Raw genomic sequence first — 15,776 nt, forward strand, 5'->3', positions numbered from 1 at the left:
TTTTTTTTTAAGATTTCAACCTACTCTACCTAAGTAGCAGCTTCGTAAATCCAAGACCTAGATTTATTTCATTCTCCTGAGTGCCTAAACTTGCCTTCAAGGCAAGTGGTAGGCTGTACTAATTAAAAGAAAGAAGTCAGGTTTTCCTCCCACCCTGTCCCCTAGAACCACCAGTGCCTCACACTTACGTCAGTTTTTGGAGTTTGCACCTGGGATTTCTTAGTGCATGGCAGAGACTCCTCATGGATGAGATGCTAAGCTTACTGTTACTCAGATCCAGCTCACGCAAATGTCTGTTGGTGACAAACGCAGTGCAAATGTCCTTCCACTGCTGTTTCCCTGAGTCACTGGTGTTTTAGGAGGAAAAGAGAAAAGAATAAATTGTGACCCACAGAAGGAAGAAAGAGATCTAACAAAACATTGGGGATTGAAGGGATTGATTAGTGTTCCAGTCATGAGAATGTGTGCCCAAAAAAAAGCACAGCTGCCAAAATCCCAGATGTTTTATTCCCACAGTTCCTAACAATTCTCTTTGGAGGAGAACACATACGCATGGGAGGAGGAAGGCCATGAGCACAATGCTCCAACATCCAGGTTTAAAGTTGGCAGACCTAAGACAATCTCAGAGTTCTTCCCTGGGTAGTGTTACTTATTCTGTGTTCCCATGTCTTTCCCAAAAGTTAAAAGAACTACTCATTCCCTATTATGAACAATTGATGTACGAAAACATTTACATATAAAAGAAAGACATGAGGGGGAAAGGGCTGCACAAAGAAGATAAAATGTTTGCCTTAATGATTCTTGTTATGCTTTTCTAACATTCTGCATGTATCCACTGATGACAACCCACTTAAATGGGGTAGCAAGGCAGAGGAAAGCAAAGTTAGAGCTACAATCCATTGCCATCTGAAAATAATCAGGAGCTGTCTTTGGGTGCTTATGATTGAAAAATGAAAAAGACAAAAAATGTGGTTTCTAATAAAAGGATCTGTGTCCCTGCCTTCCATCTCTATAGTATTTTATAATAAATAAAGATGCATACAAGTATTTAGGAGTTAGAATTATTAGAAATAATAATTCTAGATTAATTAATTAGAAATAATAGAATAACTCCTTGGCTCAGTGCCTGTGGCTCAAGTGGCTAAGGTGCCAGCCACATACACCTAAGGTGGTAGGTTCAAATCCAGCCCAGGCCTGCCAAACAACAACGATAGCTGCAACCAAAAAATAGCCAGGTGTTGTGGCAGGTGCCTGTGGTCCCAGCTACTTGGGAGGCAGAGGCAGGAGACTCGCTTGGGCCCAGGAGTTGGAGGTTGCTGTGAACTACAATGCCACAGCACTCTACCCAGAGGAATAGCTTGAGGCACTAAAAAAAAAAAAAAAGAAAGAAAGAAATCTAACTACTTGTAATGTCCCTAATGCAATAGGCTCTCCATGTTAATAATAAGAGTAACTGAGTGGGGCAGTGCCTGTGGCTCAAAGGAGTAGGGCACCTGCCCCATATAAAGAGGTGGTGGGTTTAAACCCAGCCCCTGGCAAAAAACTAAGTAACTGAGTGTTAAATTCATGAATTAAAGTTTTTGTTTCAGAAGAGATAAGAGAAGTAAAATGAAGAGCATGTCCGTTAAGCACTGAAAGGACACAGAGTTATCCCCTCTGTGCCCAGAGGCATAGCATCTAAGATAGCTGTTTCCAACCTTGAGTGTGTGTGCATGTATGAACACACATGTACATTTTTTTTGAGACAGTCTCAAGCTGTTGCCCTGGATAGAGTGCTGTGGCAGCATAGCTTACAGCAACCTCCAACTCTTGGGTTTAAGCGATCCTCTTGCCTCAGTTTTCTATTTTTAGTAGAGATGGGTCTTGCTTTTGCTTAGACTGGTCTTGAACTCGTGAGCTCAAGCAATCCACCCGCTTTGGCCTCCCAGACTACTAGTATTACAGGCATAAGCCACTGCACCCAGCCACATGTACGGTTTTTGTTTTTTTTTTTTGAGACAGTCTCCTATGTCGCCCTCGGTAGAGTGCTATGGCATCACAGCTCACAGAAACCTCAAACCCTTGAGCTTAGGTGAGTCTCTTAACTCAGCCTCCCAAGTAACTGGGACTACAGGTGCCCACCACAACATGCGGCTATTTTACTTTGTTTTTGTTGTCGTTGTTTAGCAGGCCTGGGTGGATTTGAACCCACCAGGCCAGGTATATGTGGCCAGCACCCTAACCACTGTGCTATGGGCACCAAACCCACGTGTACATTTTTTAATAAAGATTTCTGGGGCCCATCTCAAATCTGCTAATCAGAATATCTCCAAGGTAGGAAATGATAACTGCAAATAAATCACAGGCAATCATGCATAAAGTGACAAAGTATTAACCCCCAAAGTAAGTAAAATCACCCTAGGAAAACACTTGTGTGAGAGCAGCTACTCATACTGCCCCACAGTAAACTCTGCCTAAATGAAGATCCCCATCTATGGATTTTAGGAATTTCAAGACATAACAATCATAACCCATGTATATTGAGCATATATTGCTCCAGACCTCAGGCCAAGCATCTTTCTAATAGCATGGTCCCTTGGTACCCATGAGAAGGGAGAAGAAAAGATGAAACTGAGTTGCACCTCATGGCTCATGCTTGTGATCCCAGCACTTTGGGAGGCAAACACAGAAGGATCCCTTGAGATCAGGAATTTAAGACCAGCCTGAGCAAGAATGAGACCCTGTCTTTATTAAAAAATAGAAAAAGTAGCCATGTGTCATGGTTGGAACCTATAGTCCCAACTATTTGGAAGGCAAGAGGATTACTTGAGCCCAGGAGTTTGAGGTTGCTATGAGCTATGGTGCCATGGCTCTCTACCCAGGGAAACAGAGTAAGACTCTTTTTCAAAAAAACAAAGATTCAGGGAGGCACCTGTGGCTCAAAGGAGTAGGGGGCCAGCCCCATATGCTGGAGGTGGCACGTTCAAACCCAGCCCCAGCCAAAAACTGCAAAAAAAAAAAAAAAAAAAAAAGATTCAGAGAAACAAAGAGAATATCAGAAATAGCAATTAAAGATCAGAGAGAGGGCCAGGTGCAATGGTTTACACCTGTAGTCCCAGCTACTCAGGAGGCTGAGGCAGGAGGATCCCTTGGGCTCTGGAGTTTGAGACAAACTTCAGAAAGAGCGAGACTCTGTCTCCACTGAAAATAGAAAAAAAATAGCAGGGCATGATGCTTGAGTATCTGTAGTCCCATTTACTCAGGAGGCGGAGGATCGCTTTAGCCCAGGAGTTTGAGGCTGCTGTGAGCTGAGCTGAAGCCATGGCACTTTAGCCTGGACAACAGAGTGAACTCTGTCTCAAACAAACAACAAAACCTTAAAACAGGATAAAGGTGAAACAGAATTGGTTTTGCATTACTCACTCCAGAACTTCCCCCTCCCTCTCAGGGATGGGTCTGCTCACAGAAAGCCTCAGCTTGCTTAACCTCTCACAGTGCTTCAGGCAAAATGAAGACACTTGGAGTTCTGTGTTCCCTAAAATATCAAGGTCAGCTTCAAAGACGTGACCCAACATCTTCTTGACAAAGTCTTCCTCCTGGGTCTCATGCAGACAGCAAAAAAACTGTTGAGTGTCAAATTGGACAGAGGCAGTTTCAGACTCATCCAATTCTTCTTTCCATTCTAATAATTCCTCCATTATCCTGGGAGACATTTTACAATGCAAAGTATCCTCCAGTTTTCTTACTAGGTCTTTCTTTAAAAGGCCAAAGAAGAACAGAACCATTGGGGTCCAGTAGGACTCTTGGTTGACCAAAACAGCTCTCAGTATTATCTTCATCTCTCCATGCTTTGTGGAACTACTGTGAAAGGATTCTCGAGGTTCCTCTAGCACATAGAACATGGCGGCAAAAAACTCCTGGAAGCTTGGATGGGTGAAAGTAATGCAGTTCTCATGGTCCCTGACAGCCTGGAGAATATCCAAATGGAAGAGAGAATCAATGAAGGGCACTTCCAAGAGCTGGTACTGGGCATCTTCTTCTCCAAACGTGAAGTTCAGAGACCACATCCCCTCAGCAGCCAATGCACAGAGGGTGTACCATTGTCCTGGCAAGCTCTCATCTGGCAAGCCCATGTCTGCTGTTGAGAACAAGTTGGAGAAAAAACAGGCATACAGACTCGTGGTGGTCTGGAGGTCAGAAGATCTTGCCTTTAGCTGCTTCAGGCAGGAACATATAGTCCAACACACCATGGGTGCACTGCAGGAATTAAAGAGAGCTTCGTTCCGTTTTACCTGCTCCAACATTGCCTTTGCTTCTTTTTGGTCCCCCAAGCAACTACTGAAATACACCTCCCGGTCTTCCTCTGCAAACCCTGTGACGCATACAAAGCATGGATTCACTAACAAACTGGTGAGGTTTTTCACATAAGGGGCCCTGATGGTGATCAGTAAGGTGGCCATGGGAACCAGTTCTTTCTTCAACAAGCTGAGGAGGATCTTGGTCACTGGGAGCTTCTCGTGCCAGCCTATATGTGGCAGGCTGTCCTCCAAGTGATGAGGGCCTGGCTCAGGTATGGTCATTTCCTCAAAGCCATCAACAACAAACAGAAGCTTCTCAGGTTGAGATACAAACTCTTCAATGAGGGCCTCAGAGTTGGGTTTGTCGTCCCAACAAAGCAGGTCAGCAAAGGTGATCTCCTGCATGTTTTTCATTTTAAGGCAGCTGAGGTAGAAAATGTAGGAGAACCTATGCTGAAAGAGAGTGCCTTCTGCCCAATGCAGCATGGCCTTCAGCACCAGGGTGGTCTTCCCAGTGCCCGCCCTGCCCTGCAAGACTATCGTCTGGGCCTGGGCTTTCGTCCCATTGGGATCCAGCAGTCTCTGCATTTCTTTATGCTCTTCCTCTGATGTATTACAGATATATATGTGGCCTTCAGGACAAGGGATGTTATCCCACAATGCCAATATGTTAGTCTTCAACCTTTTTCTGAATTCTCTTCTGTGATCTAAAACAGAAGTGAGGCAAAAAAAGAGGAAAAAAAAGACACATACAAATGGTCAGAATGAATTTCAAAGTTAGGAATGATTCAATTACAGAGGTCCTACACCTAAAGTCTTGAACAAGACAGACAATCTCCACCTTCCATGGCTTGTTTCCTTGTGGGGATGCAGCAGTGGAAAGTAACAAGTGGTAGGGATGGTTAAACAGTGCAGTGATGTGTACAAAAGAAAAATATATAGTGGTAGGAGAGATGGAGAATGCCCACAGAAGAGGGCTGGGAAGAGATCAACAGGGTCTTCTGCATGGAAAGTGGACATCTTAATCATAAGAAGTCAGCCCAGGGTAGACAATGAGTGTCAGTATCCTGAGACAAGAATGAGAACGTTCTGCAGCATTATGACCAAGGTGCCTTGTAGGGGCCACTCAGCTGCAGGGAGGACTGGACCATGTTTGTGCATATATTTCATTGACTTACTACTTAAATATACGTATTTCTTTCTCAGTGGAAAAACAACTATAGGGACACAGGTACAAAAATATACAGAAAGATGCCTACTAAGGAACCTGTTGACTAGGTCAGGAGGTAACTTAAACTTCTTTGAATAAATAAAAGTACAAAGTCTGGAAACAGAGAATGCCCAGTTTAGGTGACTTGTTAGTCAATCCTCACTACTAGAAGAACTAATTGAGAAGAATTTAATTTCTCAAATACTAAAAATTCAAGAAAATTTCAGGATAGGAGTCAAATGTGGATGTAGTGAAATGAGAGCTCCACGAAGCAATCTGTCCCTCATCACCATCATCACCACATAGTGAACAAACCTGTTTCTTCTTCTAGCACTTCTAAGTCTCCTTTGTCTGGATCTTGGGATTCCTGGATCTGTACATGCCCTGGAATAAATGACAATGCTGAGACACTTTAACACCAAGACTGACAATGAGCCAGCAATGGCACAGCCTCTTGTAGAACCAGCTCCTTCGGTGACAAACTTGGGAGGGAAGAGCGTGAAGGAATCAGAGAACAGTTTAAAAGAAAAAAGAGAGTGAGAATCAGGGCCTATTGTAAAGTCATTTGCCAGTGTCACAGCTTTCAGGTGGAACTACCCTTTATAGCCTAACCCGAGAACCTGAGCTCTTAATCGCATCATCCCCAAAAGATAGCACACACATGCCTGATACACATCTACAGCCACAGGCCCTCTCACTGATACATTCCCACAGCTCAAGCCCACTGCAGAGACCCCCACTATACTGGTCCCTGACTATGGAGCAGATGGGGCTGAATAAATCACACATGGGACTCCTCACCAGGCATCCTCTGCATGACCCACCCCTTTAGGAACCAGACAAGTACCAGGGACAGACTCCTTTGTAGCCTTCAGGCCAGGGGGTTATGTGGCCATTCTGGATCAGTGACCAGAAAGAAAGTTCTTCTTTGATAGCACTGTCCGCTATGTAAATTCCTCCCTCTGGGTCTCTATAAAGACGGATTGCCAGTCAGAAACACAATTTAAGGATTCTAGATCACATTCCCTCATGTTCTGCTTAACCTCTGACTATTCCAAACAAGAGTATCTGAGGGATTTAAAAATGAGATGGAGAGGGGAGGAGACAGCAGGGCAGAGAGAGTGGTCAGAGTTCTGGTCTCCCTCCCACCCTCCTGCCCACCAGGACACACACACAGAAGACTCAGCACTGCCGACGCCCACTCTCACTTCTTAGTACTCTTTCATCATGAAGAAAGAAAACAGGTTACAGGTGAGCACAGAGCCTCTGGGGACCCATTGCTAGGTTCAAATCCCAGCTCTCCTAATCACCAGCTCTGTGACCTTGGGTGATTTACTTAAGTTGTCTATGCCTCAGTTGCCTTCTCTGTAAACTAGGGATAATAGGACTTCCTTATTATTCATGTAGAAGAGTAAGCACAGATGCACAGAAAGCATTAAGACCAATTCTTGGTTTGCGATGGACACCAGTTTATAGAATAACAAGCAGTGGGATCTGCTGTATGGCAATGTGGGCATCCTCAGTCTCAATACTACAGGTTAAACTGGGCAACACAAACCACAGGGTCCATGAGGAATGGGGCACTGACTCATATTGTTAAAGACACACTTAAAGACAGTTCATTTTTTCACTTTACAAAACAGTGTTTCAGTAGGTGCCTCAGTGTGGTGGCAGGTGTGATGTGACATTAGTAGGTCCCATAGTGCCACAGTAGGTGTGACACAGAGTCAGTAGGTCCTGCAGTGTCTCAGCAGGTGTGACACAGCACTTTACTTTAAATGAGATGTGAAGTGTGCCTGTTGTGTGGGAAGTGTTGCAGCTTGTGAGTTTTTGTGAAGTGGTAGAAGAAAAGTGGCCTGAAACCAGGCAGAAGGCATAGAGTGTGTGCGGCTCATCTTTCACAGGCTGGTGGACTCTGGAGGCTGTGCCTCTGTGTGCGCTGCTCATGGCTCAGCTCAGCCAGGTGCAGGGATGTTGTTTGGTTTGCTTTTGTGCCTACCTAGTGTTTTGGGGGAAAATCATGCATAAGGCAATATGATATTGTGTTACACCCAAATTGTTTCAATACAACGGTCAAATAGAAGCAAATACACGTTTTCAAAAGAAGCCCATAACAGAACCACACATGCAGGCTCGGTGCCTGTGGCTCAAGCGGCTAAGGTGCCAGCCACATACATCTCAGCTGGCGGGTTCCAATCCAGCCCGGGCCTGCCAAACAACAATGATGGCTGCAACCAAAAATAGCCAGGCATTGTAGTCCCAGCTACTTGAGAGGTGGAGGCAGGAGAATCGCTTGAGCCCAGGAGCTGGAGGTTGCTGTGAGCTGTGATGCCACAGCACTCTGTCCAGGGCTACAGCCTGAGGCTCTGTCTCAAAAAAAAAAGAACCACACATGCCTCTTCTGACCCATCTTCTTGCTTTTGGTTGCCATTCCTTCCCAGGATAGTGCCTAAATCTTTATACCCTCTTTGCCTTCAAACTTTATATCTTCATAGGTAATCAGGGAGCTTCCTTTTTAGAGGTAGACTAGCAATTTGGAACAACCCCCTCAAAATCCACCAGCAACCTCCTTGCTCCTCCCATGAGAACTACAGAGCCCCAGTCCTCCCATCCTCCTTGAAGACTCACTTTTCATTTCTTCTCTAACTTGCTCACATAGCGAGGTCAGATTCATTTTCCCGAGGATGCTGAGGACCACTTCCCAGAGCTGCCATTCTGAAAAGTGCTCCTTCAAAAGGCAGAAGAGATTCACTGGGTCAGCTGCCCTCAGGTCTGCCCAGGGGATCTCAGGGAATCTTGCCTGAGACAGCTGCGTGATGTTCACATCAGGGACCTGCCAAGATCTCTCCAGTGGTCGGAGGTGAAGTCTGAATTCCTCCAGTTGATACTGATCCAGAGCCATCAGGTAGAGTAGAAGCCTGTCAGTATGTGTGTCTACGGTGGTAAAGGAGGTCATCGTGGCCAACACGTGAGGCTTTGAACTCTGAAAAGGGACTCTGACATCCATAGACAAGTGCAGCCTACAGAAAAGTAGACATAAACCATGACTATGACCTTCGTCATCTGCACCCCAACTTGGCTGACTTTTTCCTCACAGTACTTCCTGCTGCCTGTGCCTGTGCACTCACTTATCTGACTGCCAGTGCCCGGCAGAGAAGAGATGCTCGGCTATGAGTGACATGAAGCATTGACTCTCTACCATGAATTATTACCTGGCAGTTCATTCTCTAAACGACCATGGACACAAGTACATTTATTGTCTCCATTTAAGACTGGCAATGAAAGTGACACCTTTAACTTGTTACAATGCATAAACAAACCACCCTGCCAATCTAGATTATATGTCTAATGAAAATACCCTGAAAATAAGAAAGTGAAATAAAGAAGTTTCCAGTCAAAAGCTGAAACAGAATCCGTGGCTGGCAGATGAATATATTGCCCACAGCAGATGTAGGAAGTGGTTGATCGGATGAAAGAATGGAGTTACCAAAAAGAACAGGCATACCAGAAATGGTCACCATGTGGATAAGCGTAAGAACATGTTGGCCCCACAATCTAGTGATGTCTGTGGAAATTTCCACATCTAGTAACACATGAAAACATGAAATTCATAAAGCTAAAGTCAAAGATGAATATTGAAATCCCTAGGACAACCATAACAGTAAACAAATGTATAATCAAAGAGTTAAAGGAAGAAAAATTGAATAGAATATATTTCATTTATTTGTTATTGCTGTTAGTTTCTGGGGGGGGGTTGTTTGTTTGTTTGTTTTTGAGACAGAGTCTCTCTGTGTCACCCTGAGTATGTATAGCTCACAGCAACCTCAAACACCTTGGCTAAAGCATCCTCCTGCCTCAGCCTCCCAGTAGCTGGGATTACAGGCACCCACAACCTCACCCAACTAGCTATTTCATTTATTTAAAAAATGTCAAGAAAGGGGGAATAAAAGAGGAAACAGATGGAATAAAAAATAGCATGATTATGTACTGAAACAAAGAAGTGTCATTTATATAAAGATAAATGAACTAAACATTTTAATTAAAAAAGAATATCTGTCAAACTGGATTAGATGCAAAAAGGTGCATTTTAAGTAATAAGAGCATAAAACATTTGAAGTAAATTAATGAAAATTGAAACATGAATATCCTAAAGAACATGGGTATAGTTCTGTCATTATCAAAGTATATTTTATTATCAATAGATGTAAAGGACACTTTATAAGAAATCATTCCAACTTGAACATACAGCAAGTATAGCTTCAAAATATGTGAGAATAGAACAAAAATAATGATTAGCTGGAGGTTTAAATACACATCTCAATAACTGAGGAAACAAGTAAGCGAAAAAAGTCAGGACACAGACTGAACTGCTTGATTAACCAATCTGACCTAATTGACATTTATAGAACAACTATTCAACAAATGCAATAAAAATGTTTCAATTTTTATAGATAGATGGGCAGAATGTTCTCATAGGCACTTCACAAATGAGGTTATCCAAACAGCCAATTGGTGTGACTCATAAGAAAGTTTAAACTGGGTGGTGCCTGTGGTTCAAGGAGTAGGGCCCCGCCCCATATGCTGGAGGTGGTGGGTTCAAGCCCAGCCCCAGCCAAAAACTGCAAAAAATAATAATAACAATAAATAAATTTTAAAAAAAAAAGAATTAAAAAAAAAGTTTAAACTAAGAACATTTTCCAGCTCCATCCATGTAAACATGAAGGAAGTAAAGTCTCCATCTTTCTTTATGGCTGCGTAATATTCCATGGTATACATATACCACAATTTATTGATCCATTCACAGATCAAATGTACACAGCCCTATTATGAAACTAATTTATAGCTCTCATATGAAAGCTAATTATAGCCTAATTATAGCCTAAGAATATGGGGGGAGAAGGGAAGGCTATGTTAACCAGTTTGATGAAAATATTTGAAATTGTATATGAAAACACTACACTGTACCCCATGATTGCATTAATGTACACAGATATGATTTAATAAAATAAATAAATAAGAAAGAAAGTTTAAACTAAAACCATGATAGTGTAATACCACTCCTCAATTGGAGTGACTGGAATAATCAGGGGTGACACCGTGAAGTGTTGTTCACGGCATGGAGCATGTAGGACTGCCACAGTCACCACAGAAGTATACGAAGGCACAGCCACCTTGCAACTTGTGTAAATGAGTTCTTCATTGTAGTTCAAATACTCACTCTCTGAATGGGAGGGAAGTGGACACAAATAGAAAGCTAGAAACGGAGATGCCATTTGCTTTAACCCAAACCTTAATCCTCGGCGGGTCACTTCTCAGTCTGAGTGTTTGTATTCCTGAAAATTTAGTCATCAGGTTTCAATTGATTACTAATAAAATAGTAGTAAGAGGTGGGAAATTTAGGGGGTGGTTAGATTCTTCACCTGTGAGTGAGATTAATGATCTTACAAAAGAGGTTGAAGGGAGTGCCCTAGTCCCGTTTTCCCTTCAGCCCCTTCCTCTAGGTGAGAACTCAGCAAGAGATGCCATCTACAAAGCAGGCAGCAAACATTCACCAGATGCTGAGCCTTGCCAGCCTCTAGAACTGTGAGGAAAAGAAATTTTGTTCTTTACAAATAGCCCAGCCTGAAGTGTTCTATTAAAGCATCAGGAACAGGCTTGGCACTTGTAGCTCAGTGGCTAGGGTGCCAGCCACGTACCCGTGGGTAGGTTGGGAGGGATGGTGCAGTCACTTTTTGTGACCCCAGAGACACTACAAGCAGTTGGCCTTACTTGGGGGTGTGCCTAGGGCTGGCAGCAATCTCCAGAAAGTGTCTGCTTTTCTCTCCTTCCCACCTGTTTTATGTCTCCCCAGATGAAAAACATTGTAGGGCTACAAACATATGCTGCCAATCTTAAATTCAAGAAAACAGACTTTGGTCCTGCCTAGACCATGGAGGAAAAAATGTTCTTGGAGAATGTGTGCAGATCAGAGCCTGTGGTGCACGCCCAGGCAGAGGGAGGGCAGAGCCAAGGGCCCCATCAGGCTCTGCGCTCACCTGTCCTGAGCCCTGTACCTCAGACCTCTACCCTCTGGACAGCTGCTTGTTTCTGATTTCATTATATAAATAATGTATGTTCTTAAGAAATAAACAGGCTTGGTTCCTGTAGCTCACGGCTAGGGCATCAACCACATACACTGGAGCTGGCTGGTTCAAATCCAGCACAGGCTTGCCAAACAACAATGACAACTACAACCAAAAAATAGCCTGGTGTTGTGGTGGGCACCTGTAGTCCCAGCTACTTGGGAGGCTGAGGCAGGAAAATTGCTTAAACCCAAAAGTTTGAGGTTGCTGTGAGCTGTGACACCAAGGCACTCTACCCAGGGCAAAAGCTTGAGTCTCTGTTTCAAAAAAAAAAAAAAAAAGCAGCAGGAACAGACTAGCATGGCCACCTCCACCCTGTGGCAGGCCCTCGTAACACTCTGGTCAGCAAGATACAAAGACCCTTTTGCTCTGCTGAAAGTTTGCCGTCTCCTTTCCTCAAACAGAGCGTGATTTCCAAGATGTGCAGTGTCCCCAATACCCAGTGATTAGGAGGAAGGGGACAGAAGGAAAAAGTTGTACAAATGCATGCATCTTTTCATTTAAGAAGCAAGACCTGTTTCTATAAGGAAACCAGTAGTATGCTGGAAATAATGAGTAACCCATTCGCCTGATAATCTAGGAACCAATCACTTGTGCTAAGCACAGTTCTCAGTATCTGGCATTCCAGAGAATTCAACACGAGGATAAAGGACTAAACTGCCCTTCAACACTACACTGGGGGACATAAAAATGCACAACAGATAGGCCAGATCCATGGCTCACCCCTATAATCCCAGCACTCCGGGAGCCCAATGTGCGTGAATTGCTTGAGCTCAGGAGTCCAAGACCAGCCTGAAAAAGAGCAAGACCCTATCTCTACTAAAAATAGAAAAACTAGAGGGTGCCCGTAGCTCAGTGGTTAAGGCACTGGTCACATGCTCCAGGACTGGTGGGTTCGAACCTGGCCTGGGCCTGCTAAATAAAAACAATGACAACAACAAAAAATAGCCAGGTATTGTGGTGGGTACCTGTAGTCTCAGCTACTTGGGAAGCTGACACAAGAGAATCGCTTGAGCCCAAGAGTTTGAGGTTGTTGTGAGCTATGATGTCACAGTACTCTACCCAGGGCCACAGAATGAGATTCTGTCTCAAAAAAAAAAATACGCAAAACACGTGATACTAAGTAGTCCCACAAGCACTGCCTCATCTATCCTCTGCTCAAATTTTTCCTAGCTTCCTGCACATCTGAATGACTTTGAAAGTCCCACAATTATTGGTTTGGGGGTCATTGATGGACTTTAGCAAGTAAATTCACAAATATATATTCTGCAAATAATTGGAATCAACTGTAATTAGTATTAAGCGTGTTGAGTATGAGACCCACGCCATGCCATGAAACCACACAACAAGCAGACCAGGCAAGTGGGGACTAGGAAAGGGGGTTTCACCAGACCTGAAGTGTGCACCAGATTGAGCTGGGGAGGTGGGACAGAGTGATTAAAGGGTAATGGGCAATGAAAACAGCAAGTAGAAGAAGAAAGAAAATATAATACAAGAAGGAAGAAATTCAGCTGAAAAATCTCACAGAACTGTGGAATCTCCCTGCTTGAAGAGGTGGAAAGCTTCTAGCTGGAGCAAGAAGGACACACAACAAATCTTTCCCCCAATGAGAAAACACAAGCAGGTCCTCTTGGGGAGGGGGTCGCCAGAGCAAACATGAGGTCTGGAGCACAGAGAAGAGACATTACCTACCATTTAGACCTTGACGCTCACTCGAGTTTCCAGGTGCCCTGATTCAGGAAACCTCCTGGAATTAGTTAACTCCACCCCAAAACTCCAGCCTGGGATTGGCTCTTGGGTCCTACCACCTGCCCTTGGCTTTGTTTTCAGCTTCATCTTTGGCTTCCTGGTTCACACCTCCCTGCCCACTCCCTCACCCCCAGCACAACCTGAGGTAGGTTGAGAAACCACCAAGACCCAGCTGTTCCATATAATCTCTGGTCCTTTTCATTCAGGTCTAAATAATCAGTGAGTGGGAGGCACCACAGGGTTTTTAAATTAAAAACCATTTTCTCCAAAAGCAAATAGAGTCTTCTGCCCCAGCAAAGAGCCATGGATGTGAGATAAGACTATAATCACCTCTGCTATCCTCTGAGAGATCGCAGAAGGCAATGAAAGCTGAGAGGAAAGAAGAGTTAGTGAGACATTAAAACCATGAAAACCACCACCTAGGGAGACCATTTCTTCTCCCAAATGTAAGAATAATATCCATTAAACCATACAAAAATGGAATACTATTCAAGCTTTTAAAAAAGAAGGAAATCCTATCAACCATGCAAAGAATTCAATATCAGTTTGTGAGTTTTTTAAAACATTTAACAAACCCAGAACAGATGAAAACTTCCTTAATTTGAGAAAGAGCTTCTAAAACATAATTCCTACCATAATATTTATTGGAGAACAGTAAAAGTTCATCCTCCAAAATAAAAAGTGAGATAAGAAAGCCTACCCTCACAACTTCCATTTAACATTGGACTCAAAGTCCTAGTCAGGACAACAAAGGAGAAAAAGGAAATAATAAATATAAGATTGTAAAGATGAAAATAAAACTATCATTTTTTACAAGCAATGTGATTACTTACATAGGAAAAGCAAAGAAATAACCAATTTACAGAACTAAGACATGAATTTAATAAAGTTCTCATGTACACATCAACTCTACACAAAGATAAAATAAACACAACACAAAATTTACCATCTTAACCACTTCTAAATAAACAGTTCAGTAGTGTTATGTGCATTCCCGCTGTTGTGCAATCATCACACCATCCATCTCCAGAAACTTCTCAGCCTGAAAACCTAAAACCCAGCCACACCCTCAAAACACCAACGCCCTGTTCCCCTCTTTCTCCAGTCCCTAGACACACCATTCTACTTTCTGTCTGTGAATTTGACTGTACATACAGTACTTTTTGTGGGTGGTGTTTCATTTAGCATAATGTTATCAAGGTTCACCCATGTTGTATAAGATATGTCAGAATGTCCTTCTTTTGCAAAGCTAAATAATACTTCCTTATGTGTACACACATTTTATGTATCCATTCATCCATCAGTGGACACTTAGGTTTTTTCCACCTTTTGACTACTTCTGTGAACATGGGTGTACAAATTACTTTTATAATACAAATATCTACTTTTGAACCATCAGATATATGTATTTGCTTATGTTCTATCTAATTACATAAAGTCATGAAGGAAATAATTTTTTTTTGCAGTTTTTGGCTGGGGCCAGGCTTGAACCCACGACCTCTGGCATATGGGGCCGGCACCCTACTCCTTGAGCCACAAGTGCCGCCCAAGAAAATAAATTTTTTATGATGATTTTCTCCAAGCTAAGCAATTGAAGCGACTTTTCTCTTGTTTATACTGATTTTATATTAATTTTCAAAAAAAATATATCACACTTTTATAGTAGAAAAATAAATTTTTGTTGTTAGCCTGACATGGTGGCTCACATCTGTAATCCCAGCATTCTGGAAGGATGAGGTGGTTGGATTGCTTGAGCTCAGGAGTTCAAGATCAGCTTGAGCAAGAACAAGACCCCATCACTATTAAAAATAGAAAAACTAGCCAGGGGTGGTGGCAATTGCCTACAGTCTCAGCCACTCAGGAGGCTGAGGCAAGAGGATGGCTTGAGCCAAGAGTTTGAGGTTGCTGTGAGCTATGATACCACAACAGTCTACCCAGGGCAATAGACTAAAACTCTGCCTCAAAATAATAATAATAATAAAAGAAAAGAAAGAAAGAGAAAAAAGATACATTGATCTAAGTCATAAAGTCCTCAAATTAGAGATAAACCAAACAGAAACGTAAAAAAGAAACTTTGTTGTTTCACATTTGACCTATTAATCCTGCTCTAAGCTCTTATCTTGTGGAAGTATGACTAGAAGCGGGTTTTCCTTTAACTTTAAAATAGAGACAAATTTAAATTAATCTAAACATACAACAGGAATAATATTAAGTCAAGTAGTAAAACCATATGATAAAGTACTATGCATTATTAAAAATAATTTGTCAATGTTAAAAGTTCTTATAATATGGAAAAAAGTGATTCCAATCATATAAATATAGATTTAAAAACACATATGGGGCTCGGCACCTATAGCTCAACCGGCTAAGGCGCCAGCCACGTACACCTAAGGTGGCGGGTTCGAATCCCCAGCCCAG

At 42.8% G+C, this 15,776-nt stretch overlaps 1 protein-coding gene across 1 annotated transcript in view; it reads right to left on the reverse strand.

Moving 5' to 3' along the window:
* NLRP13 (NLR family pyrin domain containing 13) overlaps window positions 1-8,443 on the reverse strand; it is a 30,236-nt gene extending 21,793 nt beyond the window's left edge. Inside the window, exons 1-5 of the mRNA XM_003802920.2 lie at window positions 8,116-8,443; window positions 5,803-5,871; window positions 3,403-4,984; window positions 619-630; window positions 189-347 (exon numbers count right to left, since the gene is read on the reverse strand). Of these exons, the coding sequence (XP_003802968.2) occupies window positions 189-347; window positions 619-630; window positions 3,403-4,984; window positions 5,803-5,871; window positions 8,116-8,443 (2,150 nt within the window). The remainder of the gene's footprint in view (window positions 1-188; window positions 348-618; window positions 631-3,402; window positions 4,985-5,802; window positions 5,872-8,115) is intronic.
* Between the last annotated feature and the right edge of the window lie 7,333 nt (window positions 8,444-15,776).

Source organism: Otolemur garnettii, unplaced genomic scaffold (assembly GCF_000181295.1).
Source record: "Otolemur garnettii isolate 467f Iridium unplaced genomic scaffold, OtoGar3 scaffold00264, whole genome shotgun sequence".
Lineage (NCBI taxonomy): Eukaryota > Metazoa > Chordata > Mammalia > Primates > Galagidae > Otolemur > Otolemur garnettii.